General features: G+C 51.3%; 1 protein-coding gene across 6 annotated transcripts in view; it reads right to left on the minus strand.

Moving 5' to 3' along the window:
• LOC145510612 (mesoderm induction early response protein 2) overlaps positions 1-20,268 on the minus strand; it is a 44,465-nt gene that overhangs the window by 16,961 nt on the left and 7,236 nt on the right. For 2 of the 6 annotated variants that reach the window (XM_081502277.1, XM_081502279.1), the window contains exon 1: positions 6,072-6,120. The exons of 3 other annotated variants lie outside the window; for them this stretch is intronic. In XM_081502277.1, coding sequence (XP_081358403.1) covers positions 6,072-6,080 — 9 coding nt within the window. In that variant the 5' untranslated portion in view covers positions 6,081-6,120. Of the gene's footprint in view, positions 1-5,200; positions 5,834-6,071; positions 6,121-20,268 lie in introns of those variants that run through there. One more of the 6 variants, XM_081502276.1, reaches the window with a different exon arrangement.

Here is a 20,268-nt window from a genome sequence, read left to right on the forward strand (position 1 = left end):
CATGTTCCTCAACTCATCTAGAGGTTCAATGACAGGCCTATCAGAATCCCAACTGGCTTCCACACAGAAACTGTCCCAAAAATCACAAGAAAACTCAGGGATCCTGAACAGCCAGAACAATCTTGAGGGGAAAAAATGTTTCCTGACCTCAAAAGTACTGCAAAGCTACAGTAATCAAAACAGTGTGGTGCTGACATAAGGTGAGATATTTAGATCAAATTAACAAAACTGAGGATTTAGAAGTAAACCGCGTATTTACAGGCAAGCAAATTTTTTAAAGGGTGACAGAAAAATTCAACATGTAATAAACAGTCTTTTCAACAAATTGTGCTGGGATGCCTGGCTATCCACACACAGAATAATAAAGTTCAACTCCTCTCCCACACCACACAAAAATTCACTCAAAATGGATCAAAGATCTCAAATATAACAGCTAACACTATCAAACTCTTAGAAGAAACCAAAGCAATGAATGAGTCTTTCTCACCAGGCAATGGTTTCGTAGGTAAGACACAAAAAAACATAAACAACAAAAGAAAAAACAGATAAACTGTATTTCATCAAAATTAAAACTCTCTGTGCTTCAAAGGGCAGCATCATGAAAGTGCAAAGGCGACCCAGAGACCAGTAAAAGATATGGGCAAATCACGCAGCTCTAAAACTGGACTTATATCTAGAATACGTAAAGAATTCTTACAGATCATCAAGAAAAAGGAAACAGGGTTTTTAAACAGGCAAAGCCTCCAAAGAGCTACACACACAGCCAATCGGTACATAGAAACAAGGCTCGATGTCAGGAGGGCAAGTGAGCACACTGAGATCAGGAGGATATATGACACCAAGTGTGGGCACGTGGACCCTTGGGAGGGGACCTGCAGTAGACCGCGCAAGGAGCACACCTGGGGGTCAGGGGAACCCGCGACACACCGCCCTGGCACAGAGTGTCAAGCGTGGAAGCAGGTGAGAAAGCAGACCAACCATCTGTGTGCAGGGGCGGCGCACACACAGCCCTTCACCCCTCTGCCCATGAGGCATCACCTCCAAAGGTCAAGGCCTTCCCTCTGCACTGACCACCCTGCTGTTCACACCCTCCAGGGGACTCCTCACAGGGTTCTCCCACATGACACACACCACCTGCCTAACAAGCTGCTTGTTTCTCTCTTGTGAACCTGCCCTTGTCAGCCCGAACCACTGGGCCCCAGCCAGGACACAGGCGGGCAGGGGGAAAAGTCAAGCCTCTCCTCCCTGACAACACCCAAGAGAAGCGGAAATCTTCATCCACACTGAGACCTGTTCACAAGTGTTCTCAGCAGGCTGACTCACAATAGCCAAAGGAGGAAAGAACCCAAAGAGACATCAGGTGGAATATCACCCAGCCCCAAAAAGGAGAGAAGCCCTGACACTCGTTACTACATGGATGGACCCTGAGAACACGATGCTCAGTGAGAGAAGCAGACACAGAAGGACACACAGGGTGTGATTCCACTGATGGGAAACGTCCAGAGCAGGCCGATCCACAGACACAGGGAGTGGGTTCCTGGTTGTCAGGGGCTAGGGGGGAGGAGAAAGATGACTAAGGAGTACACGGTTTCTTCTGGGCTGGTGAAATGTTCTAAAATTGACTGGTGATGCCTGTACAACTCTGAATATACGAAGAACCACTGAATCGGACACATTAAAATAAGTGAATTGTAAAGTAAATGAACTACATATACCTCGGTAAAGCTGTTTACAAAAAGAAAAAAAGATTAGAATAGTTAATAAACTAAACTTTAAAATTTCAGAAAAACGTTTAATAAGAATTTACATACTGATTTCCTCACTGAGTCAAGAGGTTGTGTAATCATTTTCTTCATTAGAGAAATAGGGGACTTAAAACTCCGAAAGGTCAAGTCACTCACTCAAGCTCACACAGCATGTAAGTGGTACAACTATAAGTGCAAACTCCAGCTCTGGAACTCAGAAACGCTTAACAGAACTGTCACGCTTCTTGGGAGCATGAACAAAAGGACACAAACGGTCAGTAAAGCCACAGAGAGCCAGGAAGCAGAGCAAGCCAGGGCCCTGGAAACACCAAAGTGAGGAGAAGTCTGAAGCTTGCTGGGAGACCGGCCCAGTTCTTTGGGAGGAAGTGTAGAGGAGACCCCAAGTGCTTGGCTGGGAGCACCCCAAGTTCTATGAGGAAGTGTAGGGGGCACCCCAAGTGCTCGGCAGGAGTACCCCAAGTTCTAAGAGGGAGGAGGTGTCCAGGGGCACCCCAAGTGCTCTGCCGGGAGCACCTTGAGTTCTAAGAGGGAGTCCCCCCACCCAGGCCGCTTTAAGAAGGTTAGCCCCTCAACCTGAGGCAGGAGGTAACAACACAGGGAGCAAGGGAGCAGCCTGGACACAGCACCGGAGTGGCACCCTCACCCCCCCACCAGGAAGGGGTCAGCAGCCTGCAGGCCACAGGCCACCTGCAGGTGCCAGTCCAGAGATGTTCCTTCTGGGCAAGGCTCGAGCATGAGGACAGCAGCAGACAGTCGGAGAAGGGCTTGGCCCAGCATCCCCCCCACCTTGGGATCTGCCCTGGGACGCTGGCAGGGGAGCCCAGACAGCAGCAGGGGAAACGGTGGCCAGAGGACAGTGGGAAGGCCGGGTCTGCTCAGCCTCCCCACAGGCCTGAGATCCCCAAGCTCGCCTCAGGCAGCTCTGAGAGGATTATGGTTGCCCCAACACCGACTTTCAGGTCAGGCCCATGCGTAGCAGTGGGTTCCCAGTGTCCTGTCCATCTTACCCTCCCCTCGCCCCGTTCAGAGCACTCTGGAGCCCAAGGCCCCCGTTTTGCAAAGGTGGGAGTAGCAAACAGATGAGGAGCTGGCTAAGGGCATTCCGAGTAAAAAAATTTTTATAAAGAAGAAAAAAGGGGGGAGAATTAGCATTGTGGGGACTTAGTCCCCAAGGCCACTGTGGGGAGGAAGAACAAGCCCAGGGCAGGGAGCTGCCTTGCCCTGGGGCCCAGATGGGAGGGAGGGGGCTCAAGACGGGAGGGAGGAGGGGCCCTGCCCTGCCTTAGGTGGGGGCTCAGACAGGGCAGGGGCTCAGACAGGACGGGGGCACTACTGGAAGGGTCAGAGCAGCGTCTGGGTCCAGCTCACCCACAGAGAAATCGAGGTCCAACCTCCACTTGGAGAACCAGGCACCCCATCCACAAGCTCTTCCTCCAAGCATGGGACACCCACGTGCCTTCCTTCCAGAGGGGGGTCCTACACCCCCTCCCTGTGCAATGGCCAGGCCTGGGACTCTGGTGGGAGGGATCCACGTGACCCCCAAGTCTAGGCTGTGAAAGGCAGTGTAATTTCCACCAGCTGCCACGCTGTGAGGAAGCACAAGCCACAAGGGCAGGCCACGCTAGCGTTGCAGCCACACGTGGGCGGCTCAGCCCAGCCACCAACCAGCCGCAACCACAGGCGGGACCAGCCAGACCTCCACGCTGGGACAGGTAGTTAAGAAGCACTGGCTGCTTTGAGAAACTGACTGCAGAGGTGGCTCATCACACAGCAGCAGTTAACCAGAACCCCCACCCCCCCAGCAGGTGAGTGGTCCCACTGGGCCGCCCAGCACCTCACTGCTGACTGACAGCCCATGCAGCACCTGCTCTGGGCTGGGACGCAGGAGGCCCCAGGGGCACAGCAATCAGCAAACAGGTTCTGCCTGCCAGTCTCGGCAAGTCACCCACCTAGCTGGGGACACTGACCAACAGCAGATGTGCAGGGTACTGAGGGGAGAAAACAGGGCGGGGCCCCTGCACCAGGGATGCAGGAGGGCCTGTGTGGCTGTCTCCACACAGAGGCCAGTAGGGCAGCAGACACCACCACATAGCGAGGCCCCCATGGGTGCAGATGTCACAGGGAGACAGGAGCCCAAGGGTGGAGAAGGTGCAGGGGATCCTCGGAGAACAAGGCCATTGGGCTGAGGATCACAGGGAGAAGACGCACGTTACCCTAAGGACAACAAAAAGCCGTGTCTTAAGCACAAGATACAGACAGTGGACTCAGCTTTTTAAAGATTAAGTTGGGATCCACGAGCAAAACAGTAAGAAGCACCCCACCTTTTCTCAGGGTGCTGATGGCTACCTTGGTGATGACAAAAGTCAGCACTCACTGCTTGGTCAGGAATCACCATTTGTATTGGTTCAAGACAGGAACTGGACAAGGCTCAGGCTCTTGTGCAAGCACGGAGCCAAGATCTTGTGGGACCTCAGCTCAGAGACTGGCCCAAGGTGGCGCAGCGTGAAAATCTCCAGAGACAGGGGCAGCCTCCCGGGCAAATGCCACCCATGCCCATCACCACTGGCATTTGCATACCTGTTGTCCCTCACTGCCAGGCCCCCAGGGCCTCCCACTGAGTTGGCTTTCTTTTTAAGAAACCAGCTCCAATTCACCCCAAACTGGACACCTGGCAGCCCTGACAGGGCAGAGTCAACAGCCAAACCACACAGCACTCAGGGCAGGTTGGCTGGGGAGTCTGTCCTACCCACCTGTCACACGGGGCTACCTGCCCGGCCAAGACTGCTGGCCCCTGAGGCAGACACACACACGGACAGCCAAGCCCCTGCTGGGCTGTCAGGAGACCTGGCTTCTACCTCCATCCCACAAGTACAGCCACTGCCCAGGAGGCTTGTTTCCCCAAATGCCCTCTAAGGAAAGAGAACTACTCTGGAAGGGCCCTTTGGGTACAGCCACCTGCATATAAGACAGGAATGGGCTAGGGAAGTCTGGCCTTGCACTGGTATGCCCACACCCTCTTTGGCACAAACGCAGGACCTGTTGCTGTCCCCGCGAAAGTCACTGGTGGAAGAGAATGGCCAGTTCCACCCTCCACAACATCCACCCACGCAGCGCCAAGACATACAGCCCAACGTGGCTTCCCGACCAGGCCAAGCATCCCAGGACCTGGGCGGGTGTCTGCTCCTCTCTCGGCCTGGGCAGCCTCACCCACTGCGTGAGAATCACTTGCTGAGTCCAGGGACCTGCCTGGAGTCCCCACACTGACCATCTGCGCTAAGAGTCACGTCTGCTGAGTCCCTAGCGGATGCGTTATTCATTTCATCCGCTCTAGAGCCCTAAAAGGTGAAGGCAGGTTCGCACTGCTTCATCCAACATTCCAAAAAGCCCTCAAAGTGAAAGTTTTTCATCCCTGGTTCGACCCGCCACGAAGCTACCCGGTGTCTGGATCTCGACGATCCCAGCTGAGTTTGCTCAAGCATCACAGCCCGGAACCCGACAGATCCTCAAATCCGAAACACTCTGAACTCCAACATCGGTCCGGCCCCAAGGATTCGGGGTCTTGGGCCCGCTTTGCGGACAGAGAGGAGGCTCCGCGAAGCAACTTCAAGCCGCGGGAAAAAGCAGCCCTCCGCGCCGGGCTGTGGGAGCGCGACTCCGCGGGACCAGCGCCGGAGGGTGGGGAGTGGGTAGGGTCAGAGGGCTAGGGGTCGGAGGGAGCAAGATTCCGCGAGGCCAGCGCCGGGGGCTGGGGGCTGGGTAGGGTCAGGGGGCTGGGGGTGGGACGGGTGGCACACGACTCTGCAGGGCGAGAGCCGCGGGATCGGGGGTGGGTAGGGTCAGGGGGCTGAGGCGGATGGGGCACGACTCTGCAGGGACAGCGCCGCGGGGAGGGGCGTCAGCGCCGCTGGTGGGGTCAGCGGGCGGGGGTCCGGTGAGCCAGGGTCCGGTGGGAAAGCGCGCTCCGCGAAGTTGGCAGACGCGGGGCGAGCGCCGGGGGCGGGGGGCGGGAAACTGCGGGCGCGAGCCCCCTCCCCGCCCCAGCCGCCCCCGCTCCACCCCGCGCCCCCGACCCCCGCGCCGCACATGCGCACTGCCGCCCGCGATGTGGCACCCGGGGGGGGGGGCCGGGGCCGGGGGCGACCGCCGACGGAGCCCCGCGCCCCTCGGGCTCCGACGGGAGCCGTACTGCGGCCCAGCTCCGAGCCCCGGCCCGGGGCCTCGGCGCCCGGGGCCCCCACGCGGCCCGGCCAGGCGGCGGGGACGCGGGCCGGGGCGGGGGCCGGCTCCCCCGGCCCGCTCACTCACCTCCGCCATGGCCGTGTGTGCGCGGGAGGCGGTGGCCGCGCCGGGATCCCCGGATGCGGAGCCGCGCGCTCATTGGCTGAAGCGCCGGGGCGGGCGGGGGGCGCCGGGGCGGGGCCGGGGGCGGGGCCGGGGGCGAGGCCGGGGCGGGGCGCGAGCCGGCGCGTAGTAGGTGCGCGGTCCGAGATGCGCGGGTTTTGGCGGACCTTGGCCTCGGCCTGGAAGGTGGCGGCACCCTGGATGGAAGTACCGATTCCTGATAAACGGAGCTTAAGCGCGGGTCCCCAGCCCTCCTTCCAAGCCATGGTGCCCCCTCCAAGTGTTACAGTTGAGAACCCCGAGCCCCGGAGAGACGCTCCCCCTTAAAAGGACTGAAGTCTGGGCAGCGAGGTTCTAGAACTTTCCGCACGGTTTGCACCAGTGACGACGGATCTCACTGGGGGCTTGGAACCCGAGTGCCCAGGGTCAGCAGGGGAGGTGGAGCCCAGCCCGTCCGCTGGCCCTGGACCTGTTGTTGTCATGCTGCTGCTGCTGCTGCTGCTAAGTCGCTTTAGTCGTGTCCGACTCTGTGGAACCCCATAGACGGCATGAGTTGTATCTAATCGGTGAAACGTGATGGGCCTGCACTGGCAGCGAAGTGCGTGAACCAGAGGGTCGGGACAAGGATCCCCCATACCTTGCGTCTCAGAGATGTGCTGAGGGCATCAGGGTGGAAGGCGTAGACAGAGGGGGCCAGAGCAGAGGTGGAGGGCTGGGGAATATGGGCAGAGCAGAGAGGAGGCACACAGGTTTCAGGCTCACACAAACCAGGAAAAATGGATGCGGGGGAGACCTAGGACTTGGACCTGGTCCTTTTCAAGCTGCCTTTGATATCGGTGTCAACCGGGTGCTGGATGCTTGATGTAAAAGCGCTAGCCCAGCCCTGGGGGAGCCAGGAGAGAACCGGTCTTAGAAGGCTTGCCCTGCTCTCTTCTCTGCATGAGTCACAGGTTGCATGAGTCATGAGCTCCCCACTCAAACTGGTGTACATCATCCAGATTGAGGGTTCAGGCCCTAGGAGGGAGGGTCCTCACTGATAAGGGATCAGCTTGGTCAATCAGTCCCTCAGTGTCCCCTGCAGACCTCAACTGGGTACTAGACAACCACAGGTCCAGTGAAGTAGGAAGGTGAACCAACAAGACACAGTGACAGTGGGGCTCGGTATAATCACACATGCCAGCAACAGAGGGAAAGGGCTTGAGTAAGCATAGGGGACCAGAGGAGACACCTTGGAGGGAGATTTAAACAAGAATCATCAAAAATGAGGGACAGGGAACCCTAGTGTGCTGCAGTTCTTGGGGTCGTAAAGAGTCTGACACGATTTGGCAACTGAACAACAACAGCAGAGGGCTGGATGGAGAGAGGGATGTGTTCCAGGTCTGAAAGTTTCTTCCCCTGTAGTATAAGCTGCAGTCATCAAAGCAGCGTGGTATGGGAACAAAAACAGGCATGAATCAATGCAACAGAATAGAGAGCCCAGAATTACACCCCCGCCTGTGGTCAGTTAATCTTAGAGGAAGCAAGAATATACAATGGAAGAAAGTCTGTTCAGCAAGTGGCATTGGGAAAACTGAACAGCCATGTGTAATCAATGAAGTTAGCACACTCCCATACACATGCACAAAAATAAACTCAGGTTGTCTTAAATATAAGACATGACACCAAAATGCTCGTAAAAGAGAACATAGGCAAAACATTCTCTGACATAAATCTTACCAATATTTTCTTAGGTCAGTCTCCCAAAGCAACAGAAATAAAAGCAAAAATGAAGTGAAGAGGAACCAGAGTCTCTTGATGAAGGTGAAAGAACAGAGTGAAAAGGCTGGCTTAAAGCTCAACATTCAAAAAACTAAGATCATGGCATTCGGTTCCATCACTTCATGGCAAATAGATAAGCAAAAAAAAATGGAAACAGTGGCATATTTTATTTTCTTGGGCTCCAAAATCGCTGTGGATGGTGATTGCAGCCATGAAATTAAAAGACACTTGCTCCTTGGAAGAAAAGCTATGACAAACCTAGACAGTGTATTAAAAAGCAGAGACATCATTTTGCTGACAAAGGTTTGTATAGTCAAAGCTACAATTTTTCCAGCAGTCATATATGGATGTGAGAGTTGGACCCTAAAGAAGGCTGAGCGCCAAAGAATTGATGCTTTCGAATTGTGGTGCTGGAGAAGACTATTGAGAGTCCCTTGGACTGCAGAGAGCAAAGCAGTCAATGGTAAAGGAAACCAGCCTTAAATATTCGTTGGAAGGACTGATGCTGAAGCTGAAGCTCCAATACTTTGGCCTCCTGATTCAAAGAGCCGACTCATTGGAAAAGACCCTGATGCTGGAAAAGATTGAAGGCAGGAGGAGAAGGGGGTGACAGAAAATGAGATGGCTGGATGGCATCAGGGACTCAACATGAGTTTGAGCAAACTCTGAGAGATAGTGAAGGACAGGGAAGCCTGGCGTGCTGCAGTCCATGGGGTCACAAAGAGTGGGACACCACATAGGGACTGAACAACAACCAACAAATGGAAACTAACCAAACTCACAAGCTTTTCTAGAGCAAAGGAAACCATCAACCTACAGACTGGGAGAAAAATATTTGCAAATGATTAAGCAAATTAAGCAAGGGCTTGATTTCCAAAATATATGAACAGCTCATACAACACAACAACAACCAATAACAAAAAAACAAACAATCCAATCGAAAAATAGGCAGAAGACCTAACTTAGACATTTCTCCAAAGAAGACAGACAGATGGTCAATAAGCACATGAAAAGATGCTCAGCATCACTAATTAATGGAGAAATGCAAATCAAAAGTACAATGAGGTACCACCTCACGCTAATCATTAAGACCATCATTAAAACATTTACAAATTACAAATGCTGGAGAGGGTGTGGAGAAAATGGAACCCTCCTACACTGTTGGTGGGACTGTAAATTGGTGCAGCCACTATAGAAAACAGTATGGAGTTTCCTCAGAAAATGTAAAATAGAGTTTCCACATGATCCAGCAATCCTAATCCTGGGCATATGTCCAAACAAAACTATAATTCAAAAAGACACATGCACCCCAATGTTCATAGAAGCGCTATACACAATAGCCAAGACATGGAAAAAACCTAAATGTCCATCAACAGATGAATGGATATAGAAGACTTGGTACATATATACAATGGAATATTATTCAGCCATAAAAAAATGAAATGATGCCATTTGCAGCAACAAGGATGGACCTAAAGATTTTCTTTTTTTTTTTTTAGTCAAAGCAGCTTCCATTTATTTACAGTTTTGAAACACATTTTTCATGACTTAGCTTCCTAATACAAAGAGCAAAATGGCAACGAAAGATAAACTTCATCAGATACTAAAATTATATAATTTGATCAGGAGAAAAATTAGATACTGGTTAAGTGAATTGACATATGTTTTCCTTTTTGCCTTTGAAAGATTTTATTCAAAACCTGAAATAAAGGGGTTTATTTCAGATCACACAATCACGTTTCTTCTCATCCATGGATCTCAGAACTTTTTCATCCTGGTTTTGAGGAGAAGCAACCAGTCTTGAGTTGATGGGACCAGCATGATCCAGAAGGACCCTGTGACAGCACAGCCACACTTTTAGGACCAAATTCCCACAGCAGAGAAGCAGGGAATACCTAGAGGGTACCTCTGCTGCTGCTGCTGCTAAGTCGCTTCAATTGTGTCTGACTCTGTGCGACCCCATAGACGGCAGCCCACCAGGCTCCCCCATCCCTGGGATTCTCCAGGCAAGAACACTAGAGTGGGTTGCCATTTCCTTTTCCAATGCATGAAAGTGAAAAGTGAAAGTGAAGTCGCTCAGTTGTGTCCGACTCTTCGCGACCCCATGGACTGCAGCCTACCAGGCTCCTCCGTCCATGGGATTTTCCAGGCAAGAGTACTGGAGTGAGGTGCCATTGCCTTTTCCGGGACCTAAAGATTTTCTTAACTAAATATGAAAGTCAGAGAAAGAAGTAAGCCAGACAAAGACAAAAACCATATGATATCACTTATATGTGGACTCTAAAATATGACACAAATGAGCATCTACAAAACGGAAACAGACTCACAGACTAAGAGAACAGACTAGTGATTGCCAATGGGGAGGGGGTGAAGGAGGGCTGTACTGGGAGTCTAGGGTTAGCAGACTCAAACTATTCTATATAGGATGGGTAAACAACAAGGTCCTTCTGTAGAGCACAGAGAACTATATTCAGCATCCTGTGGTAAACCATAATGGAAAAGTATGAAAAGAATGTATGTATATGCATAACTGAATCACTTTGCTATATAGCAGAAATTAAACACAACATTGTAAATCAACAATACCTCAAAAAAATAAAGTTGAAAAATAAAAAAGTGAAAGTCTCTTCCCACAGATTATTATTAGTTAGAGTGGAGAAATGAGGCAACCATCCCCCCAGGTTAAAAACATTAACCCCACAAGTGAGGGAAGGAAGTGTGCCCTGAGAAAGACCATCACTTGTGCCCAGGAATACATAACCTGTGTCTATATTTGAGGGGCTTCACACAAACCCCAAATAAGGAACATTCTATTAACAACAGTTAGAACCAGACATGGAACAACTGGCTGGTTCAACATTGGGAAAAGGGTAAGACAAGGCTGTATATTATTACCCTGCTTATTTCACTTATATGCAGAGTACATCATGCGAAATGCCAGACTGGATGAATCACAAGCTGGAATCAAGATTGCCAGGAGAAATATCAACAACCTCAGATATGCAGATGATACCACTCCAACATGGGCTTCCCCAATGGCTCAACAGGTAAAGAATGTGCCTGCAATGCAGGAGACACAGATTCAATCCCTGGGTCCAGAAATCCCCCGGAGGAGGAAATGGCAACCCACTCCAGTATTCTAGCCTGGGAAATCCCATGGACAGAGGAGCATGGCAGGCTACAGTCCAAAGGGTCACAAAGAATTGGACAGAACTGAGTGACTAAGCACACACATACACACCATTCCAATGGCAGAAAGTGAAGAGGAACTAAAGAGCCTTTCGATGAGTGTGAAAGAGGAGAGAGGAAAAGCTGGCTTAAAGCTCAACATTCAAAAAAACTAAGATCATGGCATCCAAGCCCATCACTTCACAGCAAATAAAAGGGTGAAAAATGAAAGCAGTGGCAGATTTTATTTTCTTGGGCTCCAAAGTCACTGCAGACAGTGACTGCAGCCATGAAATTAAGACACTTGCTCCTGGAAAGAAAACCTATGACAAACCTAGATAGCATATTAAAAAGCAGACATCACTTTGCCAACAAAGGTCTGTATAGTCAAAGCTATGGTTTTTCTAGTAGTCATGTACAGATGTGGAGTTGGACCATAGAGAAGGCTAAATGCCGAAGAACTGATGCTTCTGAATTGTGGTGCTGGAGAAGACTCTTGAGAGTCTCTTGGACTGCAAGATCAAACCAGTCAATCCTAAAGGAAATCAATCCAATACTTTGGCCACCTGATGTGAAGAGCTCACTCATTGGAAAAGACCCTGATGCTGGGAAAGGTTGAAGGCAAAAGGAGAAGAAGGCAGCAGAGAATGAGATGGTTAAAGGGCATCACTGACTCAATCGACATAAATTTGAGCAAACTCGGGAGATAGTGAAGGACAAAGGAGCCTGATGTGCTGCAATCCATGGGCCACAAAGAGTCGGACACAAGTTAGCGATTGAACAACAATATAAACAAGGGGGAAAAGGACAGTATTTGTCAAATATATCAACACCATAAAAGACTGATCTGTGGAAATGTTCCACATGTGAGAACTAAACACATTGCCTGATGCTGGGCTGGATCCAGTAAGTTGGAGGGAAATCACTAGGTCAACTGACAAAGCTGAAACTCAGATGTAGATGGAATAATGCACTGTATCTGTGTTAAGCTTCCTGGAATCAGTAACTGCTCTGTGGTTCTATAAGCAAATGTGCTTCTTAGAAAATTTACATTGAAGCCTTTAAGGGCAGTTGTAGGCAAAATATCTGTGTGCCCTAAAAATTGGTATATTAAAACACAATCCCCAGTGCGCTGGTGTTAGGAGGTGGGCCCTTGGCATGTGATTATATCAGAAGGGCAGAGCCCCCATGAAGGGATTACTGCCCTGATGAGAGAGACCCCAGAACGCTCCCTCAGCCCTTCTGTCCTATGAGGACACAGCCAGAAGATGGCCTTTGAGCCAGAAAGCAAATCCTCACCAGACCCCACATCTGCCAGCACCCCGATCCTGGACTCCAGTCTGCAGACCCATAAGAAACACAATCGCTGTTATTCATAAGCCCTTGGTCCATGGCCTTTTTGTTAGAGCTGCCCCAGTGGATGATGACAGGGGTCAAGGGCCACGACATATGCCGCTCACTCTCAAGGTCTTCAGAAAGACGTGTTTTCTGTCTACAAAACTCACACATGGAAGGGAAAGCAAATGACAGAGCAGGTAGGCAAACTGCATGGCTGAGTCTGGGGGCAAGGTTTGCAGGGGTTTTCTTACTATACTTTTTCTTGCAATTATTCTGTAAACCTGAATGATTTTCAAATAAAGAGGACAGGAAAGGAAACTAGGAAAATAAGAAACAATGTCTTCGGCAGAGAAGTCAGGGAGGAAAAAGAGAGCTGCAGAGCGTGTTCCCAGCATTTGTCCAGCCGGGCGATGGGCAGGGCCTCCCCGAGTCCCTTAGCCTGGCACTGCTGTGCCCAGCCTGACAGTTGAGCAGTGGGCTAAGGTCTGGGCTACCCCCACAGCTAAGCCCAGCAGAGGGAGAGCTGGCAGAGGGGAGGGATGCTAGGTGCTCGCAGCTCGGGGGCAGCCGTTCATCCACTAACCTTTCTTATTTTTTAGTGTTATTTATTCACTTTTGGCTGTGCCGGGTCTTCATTGCTGTGTGGGCTTTTCTCTAGTTGCAGTGAGCGGGGGCTACTCTCTAATTGTGGTGTGTGGGCTTCTCACTGGGGTGACTTCTCTTGTTGCAGAGCACAGGCTCTAGGGGGCTAGGCCTTCAACAGTTGCAGCTCCCGGGCTCTAGAGCACAGGCTCAGTAGTTGTGGTGCACGGGCTTAGCTGATCTGCAGCATGTGGGATGTTCCCGGACCAGGGATCGAACTTGTGTCTCCTGCATTGACAGGCAGATTCTTGACCACTGAGCCACCAGGGAAGCCCCCCTAATCTTTCTGTTGCAAGTTTCCCCCACCCCAGAAAAAGAGGCCCTGGAGGAACCATTTCCAGCAGACATCACCCCAACCTGAGCAGCTCCGGGGAGGTGGGTGCTGTGGGTAGGTCTGTCCCCACCGCACACACCCCCATACCCCACCCCACCCCCCTGCATCACACACACAAGAAGTTTCCCCACTGCTTGGAATGCACAGAGGCCAACAGGGACAGCATGAGGCTCCAGAGCTCCTGCCGGACCTGTGGGGACTCTGTCACCTCTGCTCAGAGACCTGCCAGTGATGACCACAAGAGCCGACCCCCAACGCTTTCCCGTCTCAGCCTCTGTCTCATGGTCTGATTCCTGAGGATCTACAGCCCCGACACAGAGCTTGAGTCATATTTTGAAACATTTAAAAAAACATAAAAGAAGTAACAGAAGTTGAAGGTGGTAAGGTAAAGGGGAAGAACTGAACCTGACGCTGGTCCTGTCAGGAAACGTGAACAAGCCCATTTCTGCACTATCTAGACGAATCACAGGGCAGGTCTCGACCCTGAGCAGACATGTTGTTGTTGTTCAGTCACTCAGTCATGTTCAGCTGTTTATAACCCCATGGACTGCAGCGCGCCAGGCCCCTCTGTCTTTCACTATCTCCCAGAGTTTGCTCAAATTCATGTCCATTGAGTCAGTGACGCTCTCTAACCATCTCATCCTCTGCCACCCCCTTCTCCTTTGGCCCTCAAATCTTTCCCAGCATCAGGGTCTTTTCCAGTGAGTGAGCTCTTCGCATCAGGTGGCCAAAGTATTGTAACTCAGTGAAGCTCTGAACTGTGCCGTGCAAGGCCACCTGAGACGGACAGCGCAGAGTGAAGACTTCTGACAAAACGTGACCCACTGGAGAAGGAAATGGCAGCCTCCTCCAGTATTCCCGCCTGGAAAATCCCATAGACAGTATGAAAAGGCAAAAAGATATGACACCGGAAGACAAGCCCCTAGCACGGAAGGTGTCCAACATGCTTCTGGGGAAGAGTAGAAGGCAAGAACTGATGGCTCTTTTGCAGTGAGCCAGCATCAACCCTGAGAGTGAGGGTCACACAGAGTCTCCTCCGCCCAAACACTTCCCCGTTTACTGCGTCCTGGACACTTCAGTCTGCAGGGTCAGCGAGCAGCTGCCATTCCAGGAGAACAGCCTGGACTCAGAGCAGCTTCGGGCGGGGCTTAAACTTGTGGAAGTTAACTGCAGGGGTGGCTACGCTCACCTGCGTCAGTGATGGTAAGACCCAGACAGATAGATTTTCCTTTCTGTTCTCAACAAAGCAGACCACAGATCACCCTGGACTCATGAAGTATACACGCCTCTTTATCCACTCACTAAGTCACGATATAATGGTTGATGTGTGGACAGTTAAGGTCACATTTTATTCCTTCAGGACATGTCAGTGTGAAGTTTGCTTTTTTCTCAGCTTGAAGAGGAACGCTAAAACACGAGGGGTCTTTGACAAGAGAATGAGTACGCCGTTTTGGACACTTGGCTGGTTTAAAGCCTTGTTTTGTGTTGTGTCACAAGGTCCCTAAGGTTGACCACCCCTATTGGTGGAGCTGCACTCTGCCAGCACAGCAGGTACCAAGGGTCTAAGATTTCTAACCTGCACTGGTTTCCTACTCACCACACATCAGTAGCTGAAACAACAGACCTTAATCCCCGGGGGGTCGGGAGTGTCCGCAGGGCCTCCTCCCTCCCTCCGGAGGCCCGAGGGGAGACCTTGGGTCCTTTCAGGGCTGCGTCCCTCCTGCCTCAGGCCAGGGCACAATGCATGGCTTTGGAACCCCCAATAACTTCCCTGGTCCCCGTCTGCACAACCCCTCTGCCGTCCAGTATGCCACGTTCCCAGGCTCAGGGCTTGGGACCCGGACGTCTTTGGGGTGGTAATCAGCTGACCCCATAATCCACCCTGCTGGATGCAGGCCTCCCTGGTTCCATGCGGGACTCCTGACCCAATGGGGGTGTGAGTCTGCGTGGATATGCTTCTGGTCTTCATCACGACAGTGGTACCCGCCAGAGCAACAGGGAGAAAGCAGGGGTCACATCACCACCAGACGAGTGTGCGTGGCCATTGCCCTGCGCGCCCGCGAAAAACCTGTGCTCAGCAGTGCCCACAGGCTCAGCAAGGCATCCATCCATCTATCCATCTGTGCTGCCAGGTCATTCAGAGAAGATAAGGGTGGCTTTCTTTTTAACCTTTTTCTTCTGAACCTCCATCCAGGTCTGCACCTATTAACACTCAACAAATGTCCTTTACATTACTGAGTGAAGCAGCGTCCTCAAAGCATCCGGGAATCGTGGCTCGGGACCTGACACATGGTGGGCTTGAGAGAAGATGTGAGAGTAGTCAGCATGCCACCCCTTCAGGACCCAGCAATTGGTCCCCAAGTGAATGAGCAGGAGCCAGAGGCACACGAGACTGTCTAGGACTGCAGATGCAGAAAGAGATTCTCCCACTGTGCTCAGCAGAACAACAGCCCCAGAGACATCACCCTCCTGGTCCCTGGACCTGTAAACATGTCATGAGGCAGAAGGGACTTTGCAGGTGGGATTAAGCTAAGACCCCTGAGATGGGGTCTGGTGATGAATGCCAAAGAATGCTCAAACTACCACACAATTGCACTCATCTCACACGCTAGTAAAGTAATGCTTAAAATTCTCCAAGCCAGGCTTCAGCAATACGTGAACTTCCAGATGTTCGAGCTGGTTTTAGAAAAGGCAGAGGAACCAGAGATCAAGTTGCCAACATCCGATGGATCTTCGAAAAAGCAAGAGAGTACCAGAAAAACATCTATTTCTCCTTTATTGACTATGCCAAAGCCTTTGACTGTGTGAATCACAATAAACTGTGGAAAATTCTTCAAGAGATCGGAATGCCAGACCACCTGACCTGCCTCTTGAGAAACGTGTATGCAGGTCAGGAAGCAACAGTTAGAACTGGACATGAAACAACAGACTGGTTCCAAATAGGAAAAGGAGTACGTCAAGGCTGTATATTGTCACCCTGCTTATTTAACTTATATGCAGAGTACATCATGAGAAACGCTGGGCTGGATGAAGCACAAGCTGGAATCAAGATTGCCAGGAGAAATATCAATAACTTCAGATATGCAGATGACACCACCCTTATGTCAGAAAGTGAAGAAGAACTAAAGAGCCTCTTGATGAAAGTGAAAGAAGAGAGTGAAAAAGCTGGCTTAAAGCTCAACATTCAGAAAACTAAGATCATGGCATCTGGTCCCATCACTTCATGGCAGATAGATGGGGAAACAGTGGAAACAGTGGCTGACTTTATTTTTCTGGGCTCCAAAATCACTGCAGATGGTGACTGCAGCCATGAAATTAAAAGACACTCACTTCTTGGAAGGAAAGTTGTGACCAACCTATACAGCATATTAAAAAGCAAAGACATTACTTTGCCAACAAAGGTCCATCTAGTCAAGGCTATGGTTTTTTCAGTGGTCATGTATGGATGTGAGAGTTGGACTATAAAGAAAGCTGAGCACCGAAGAATTGATGCTTTTGGACTGTGGTGCTGGAGAAGACTCTTGAGAGTCCCTTGGACTGCAAGAAGATCCAACCAGTCCATCCTAAAGGAGATCAGTCCTAGGTGTTCATTGGGAGGACTGATGTTGAAGCTGAAACTCCAATACTTTGGCCACCTGATGCAAAGAGCTGACTCATTGGAAAAGACCCTGATGTTGGGAAAGATTGAGGGCAGGAGGAGAAGGGGATGACAGAGAATGAGATGGCTGGATGGCATCACCGACTCGATGGACATGGGTTTGGGTGGACTCAGGGAGTTGGTGATGGATAGGGAGGCCTGGAGTGCTGTGGTTCATGGGGTCACAAAGAGTCACTGACTGAGCGACTGAACTGAACTGAACCTGAGATGGGGATGACCCTGGATTCCCTGGGGATCCTAGTATCATCACAGGATCCTTATGAGAGGGAGGGGGTGTCAGAGGCAGAGAGACAGGAGATGCTGTGCTGTTGGCTGTGAGGATGGAGGGAGGGGCCACAAGCCAGGGATGCGGTGCCTCTAGAAGCTGAAAAAGTGGGGAACCCATGCTCCCTGAGAACCTCCAGAAGGACCAGCCCTGCCCAAGCCTGGATTCAGCCCCATGAGGCCCGAGCTGGACTCCTGACTTCAGGATTGTCAGAGAATGAGTCTGTGTGGTTTCCAGCCCCCTGTTTGAGATGACTTGTTCCAGCTGCTGTAGGAAACTCATGTGGGGATGGAGACTGTGGGTCTTTCACAAATTCTGTGACCCTCAGTCTCCACCTCAGCATAGTGGTCCCACATGGGGACCGCAGACACTGATGTCCCCAACAGGTCCCCCCCTGCAAAGATCAGTAAATTGTGCAGCAGGCATTAGCTGGTTCATCACAGAGCTTGAGGTGCTGTGGACACTATAGATCAGCAAGTCGGGACAGACTCAGAGGGAAGTTTCTGACATGGGGAGGGGGAGGTGTGCTGTCCGAGGGGCTGGCGACGGCAGGGGAACATGAGTGGGAAAAAAAGCTGCAGGACTGCAGGCTGGATGCAAACATAAACATCATTATTATTATTGTCTCCTCTTTCAGCCACTGTCCTCCCATCTCCAGGCCAAGGCACTCAGAGCCACACACAGGGTCAGGTTGCACTTGGGTGTTTACTGGGAATGGGCTCAGGGGCCAGGCCTGAGGTTCATGCTTTCTTGGTGATAATCTTGGGGGTAGCAAGCTCGTACAGGCGAGGGGACGCCTGCGCCACCAGGGCGGCAGGGGACACGTGGGAGGGGTCGTAGCCCTCATTCAGGTCCTTCCGCACTCGGGGTTTTGCCAGAGACAGGATGCGGGGACTGGCCACCGCCTTCTTGGTGACCTCCAGCACCTCCCAACGTGGGTTGCGGTCAGGAACACACTTGTCCGACTGGGCCTTGGGCACTGGAGGGGGCGGGAGGGGGTGCACGGTCAGCAGCCGGAGCACCCCCTCCCCACGGAGAGCAGTCTTCTGAGTCAGAGCTCCCAAGTTCAATGTCCTGTCCCTCAGCAGATGATGGATAAACACACATGTCCCTCCACACACACAAGCATCACTCAGCCATGAAGAGAAGACCTGATACTCTCGACCACATGGACGGACCCTGAGAACACAATGCTCAGTGAGAGAAGCAGACACAGAAGGACACACAGGGTGTGATTCCACTGATGGAAAACGTCCAGAACAGGCTGACCCACAAAGTGAGGGGGTTCCTGGTGGTCAGGGGCTGGGGAGGGGCTGGGGGACAACTGATGGAGATGGGGCTTCACTTTGCAGTGGTGGAATGTTCTGGAATTGTGTAGGACATAGAGAACAGACTGGTGGATGCCAATGGGGGAGGTGGGAGGGAAGGGAAGGATTGGGAGTTTGGGGTTAGCAGATGCAAACTACATTATACATAGGATGAACAAACAACAAGGTCCTACTGTGGAGCACAGGGAACTATATTCAATATCCGGTGGTACTTGGAACTCTGCTGTTACGTTATATAACTCAATGTTATGTGGCAGCCAGGATGGGAGGGAGTTTGGGTGAGAACAGATACATGTATGTGTATGCCTGAGTCCCTTCACGGTTCACCTGAAACTATCACAGCATTGTTAATCGGTTATATCTCAATACAAAATTAAGAGTTGAAAATTCCTGTGATAAAACATAATGGAAAAAAATATGAAAAAGAATGTGTATAACTGAGTCACTTTGCTGTTCAGCAGAAATTAACACAATATTGTAATTCAACTACACTTCAATAACATTTTTTTAAAATAAATAAAATAATATATAATTTTTTTTAATAAATAAAATGGGTTGTAGTAACATGCCCACAGCCTCTGTGAGTGTACTGGGAAGTACTGAACTGTGCATTTTGAAAGGTGAGTCATAAAGAACAATGTCTCAAATGGTCATGGGCCCAGACAGGGATTGGAGAGGCAGACATAGATGCCCTGGTGGCTGGGGGTGGGGCTCCATCAGCCCCACTGCCCATGCACCTGAGGCCCCAGCTGGGTCTTCCCCATAAGGCCCACCAGCCACATGTGACCAGCACCCCATACGGACCGGGATTTTATCCTATTTAATTTTAATAAAATCCATTAATTGAATTAAATCAACAGGTTGATTGACATTCAGTCCATTTCAGTCGTGGACAGATGGGGCTCAGAGCAGACCTGTGGCTCAGCCAGGCCCACTGCTCACTGGCCGGGAGCCCTGGCCCTGCTCCTGCTTACCCTAAAGAGGTAGGGTACCTCTTTACCACCCCTTCCCCCACAGTGGGAGCCTCGGGGCAGGGCCCACATGGGGACCAGGAGAGAGTGACCACCAGTGACCACTTCTATCTCTAGGCCCTTCAGTTTTGAGGATTTTCTTTCCAAACCCCTCTTTGCCCCAAGACTCTGCAAATGCAAAAAGGCCGTCTCCACTTAGCAGAGGAGCTGCAGCTCTGGGGAGAGGCCCTTAGTGGAAAGAAGGGGGACCTGTGCTTGGGCCCCCAAAGGGGGTACTGGGGGGCCTTGGGAGGACCTGCCAGAGCCCACCTTCCTGGAGTCCTCAGGGAGACTCGGGGGCTCCCCCTGTTGTAACATCTGGGCTCTGAAAATCTATCGGTCACAAGCTGACAGTGCGACCTGTCCACAGCCACACAGCACCCGTACTGCATGCACCAGTGTTGCCCAGGGACCCTGCACTGTGTGTTTCCTCTCTTCACTTTTTAAGTGCTGGTCAGAACCATCAGTGGGTGGGAGTCTGCAGTTGGAAATACACGGCGCTACTCCAGTTTTATCCATACACACACACACAGAGGGATGTGCGTTGATAACATGCTCCTGTGAAGCCTGGATGAATACAGACACATGTGTATGTACAAATGTACCTGTGCTTATGTTCCAGATGTGTGTGTGTCCATGCTTGTGTGTGTGTGAGAGAGA

The sequence above is a fragment of the Giraffa tippelskirchi genome, chromosome 6 (genome assembly GCF_054371585.1).
Source record: "Giraffa tippelskirchi isolate mGirTip1 chromosome 6, T2T-mGirTip1v1.2.pri, whole genome shotgun sequence".
Lineage (NCBI taxonomy): Eukaryota > Metazoa > Chordata > Mammalia > Artiodactyla > Giraffidae > Giraffa > Giraffa tippelskirchi.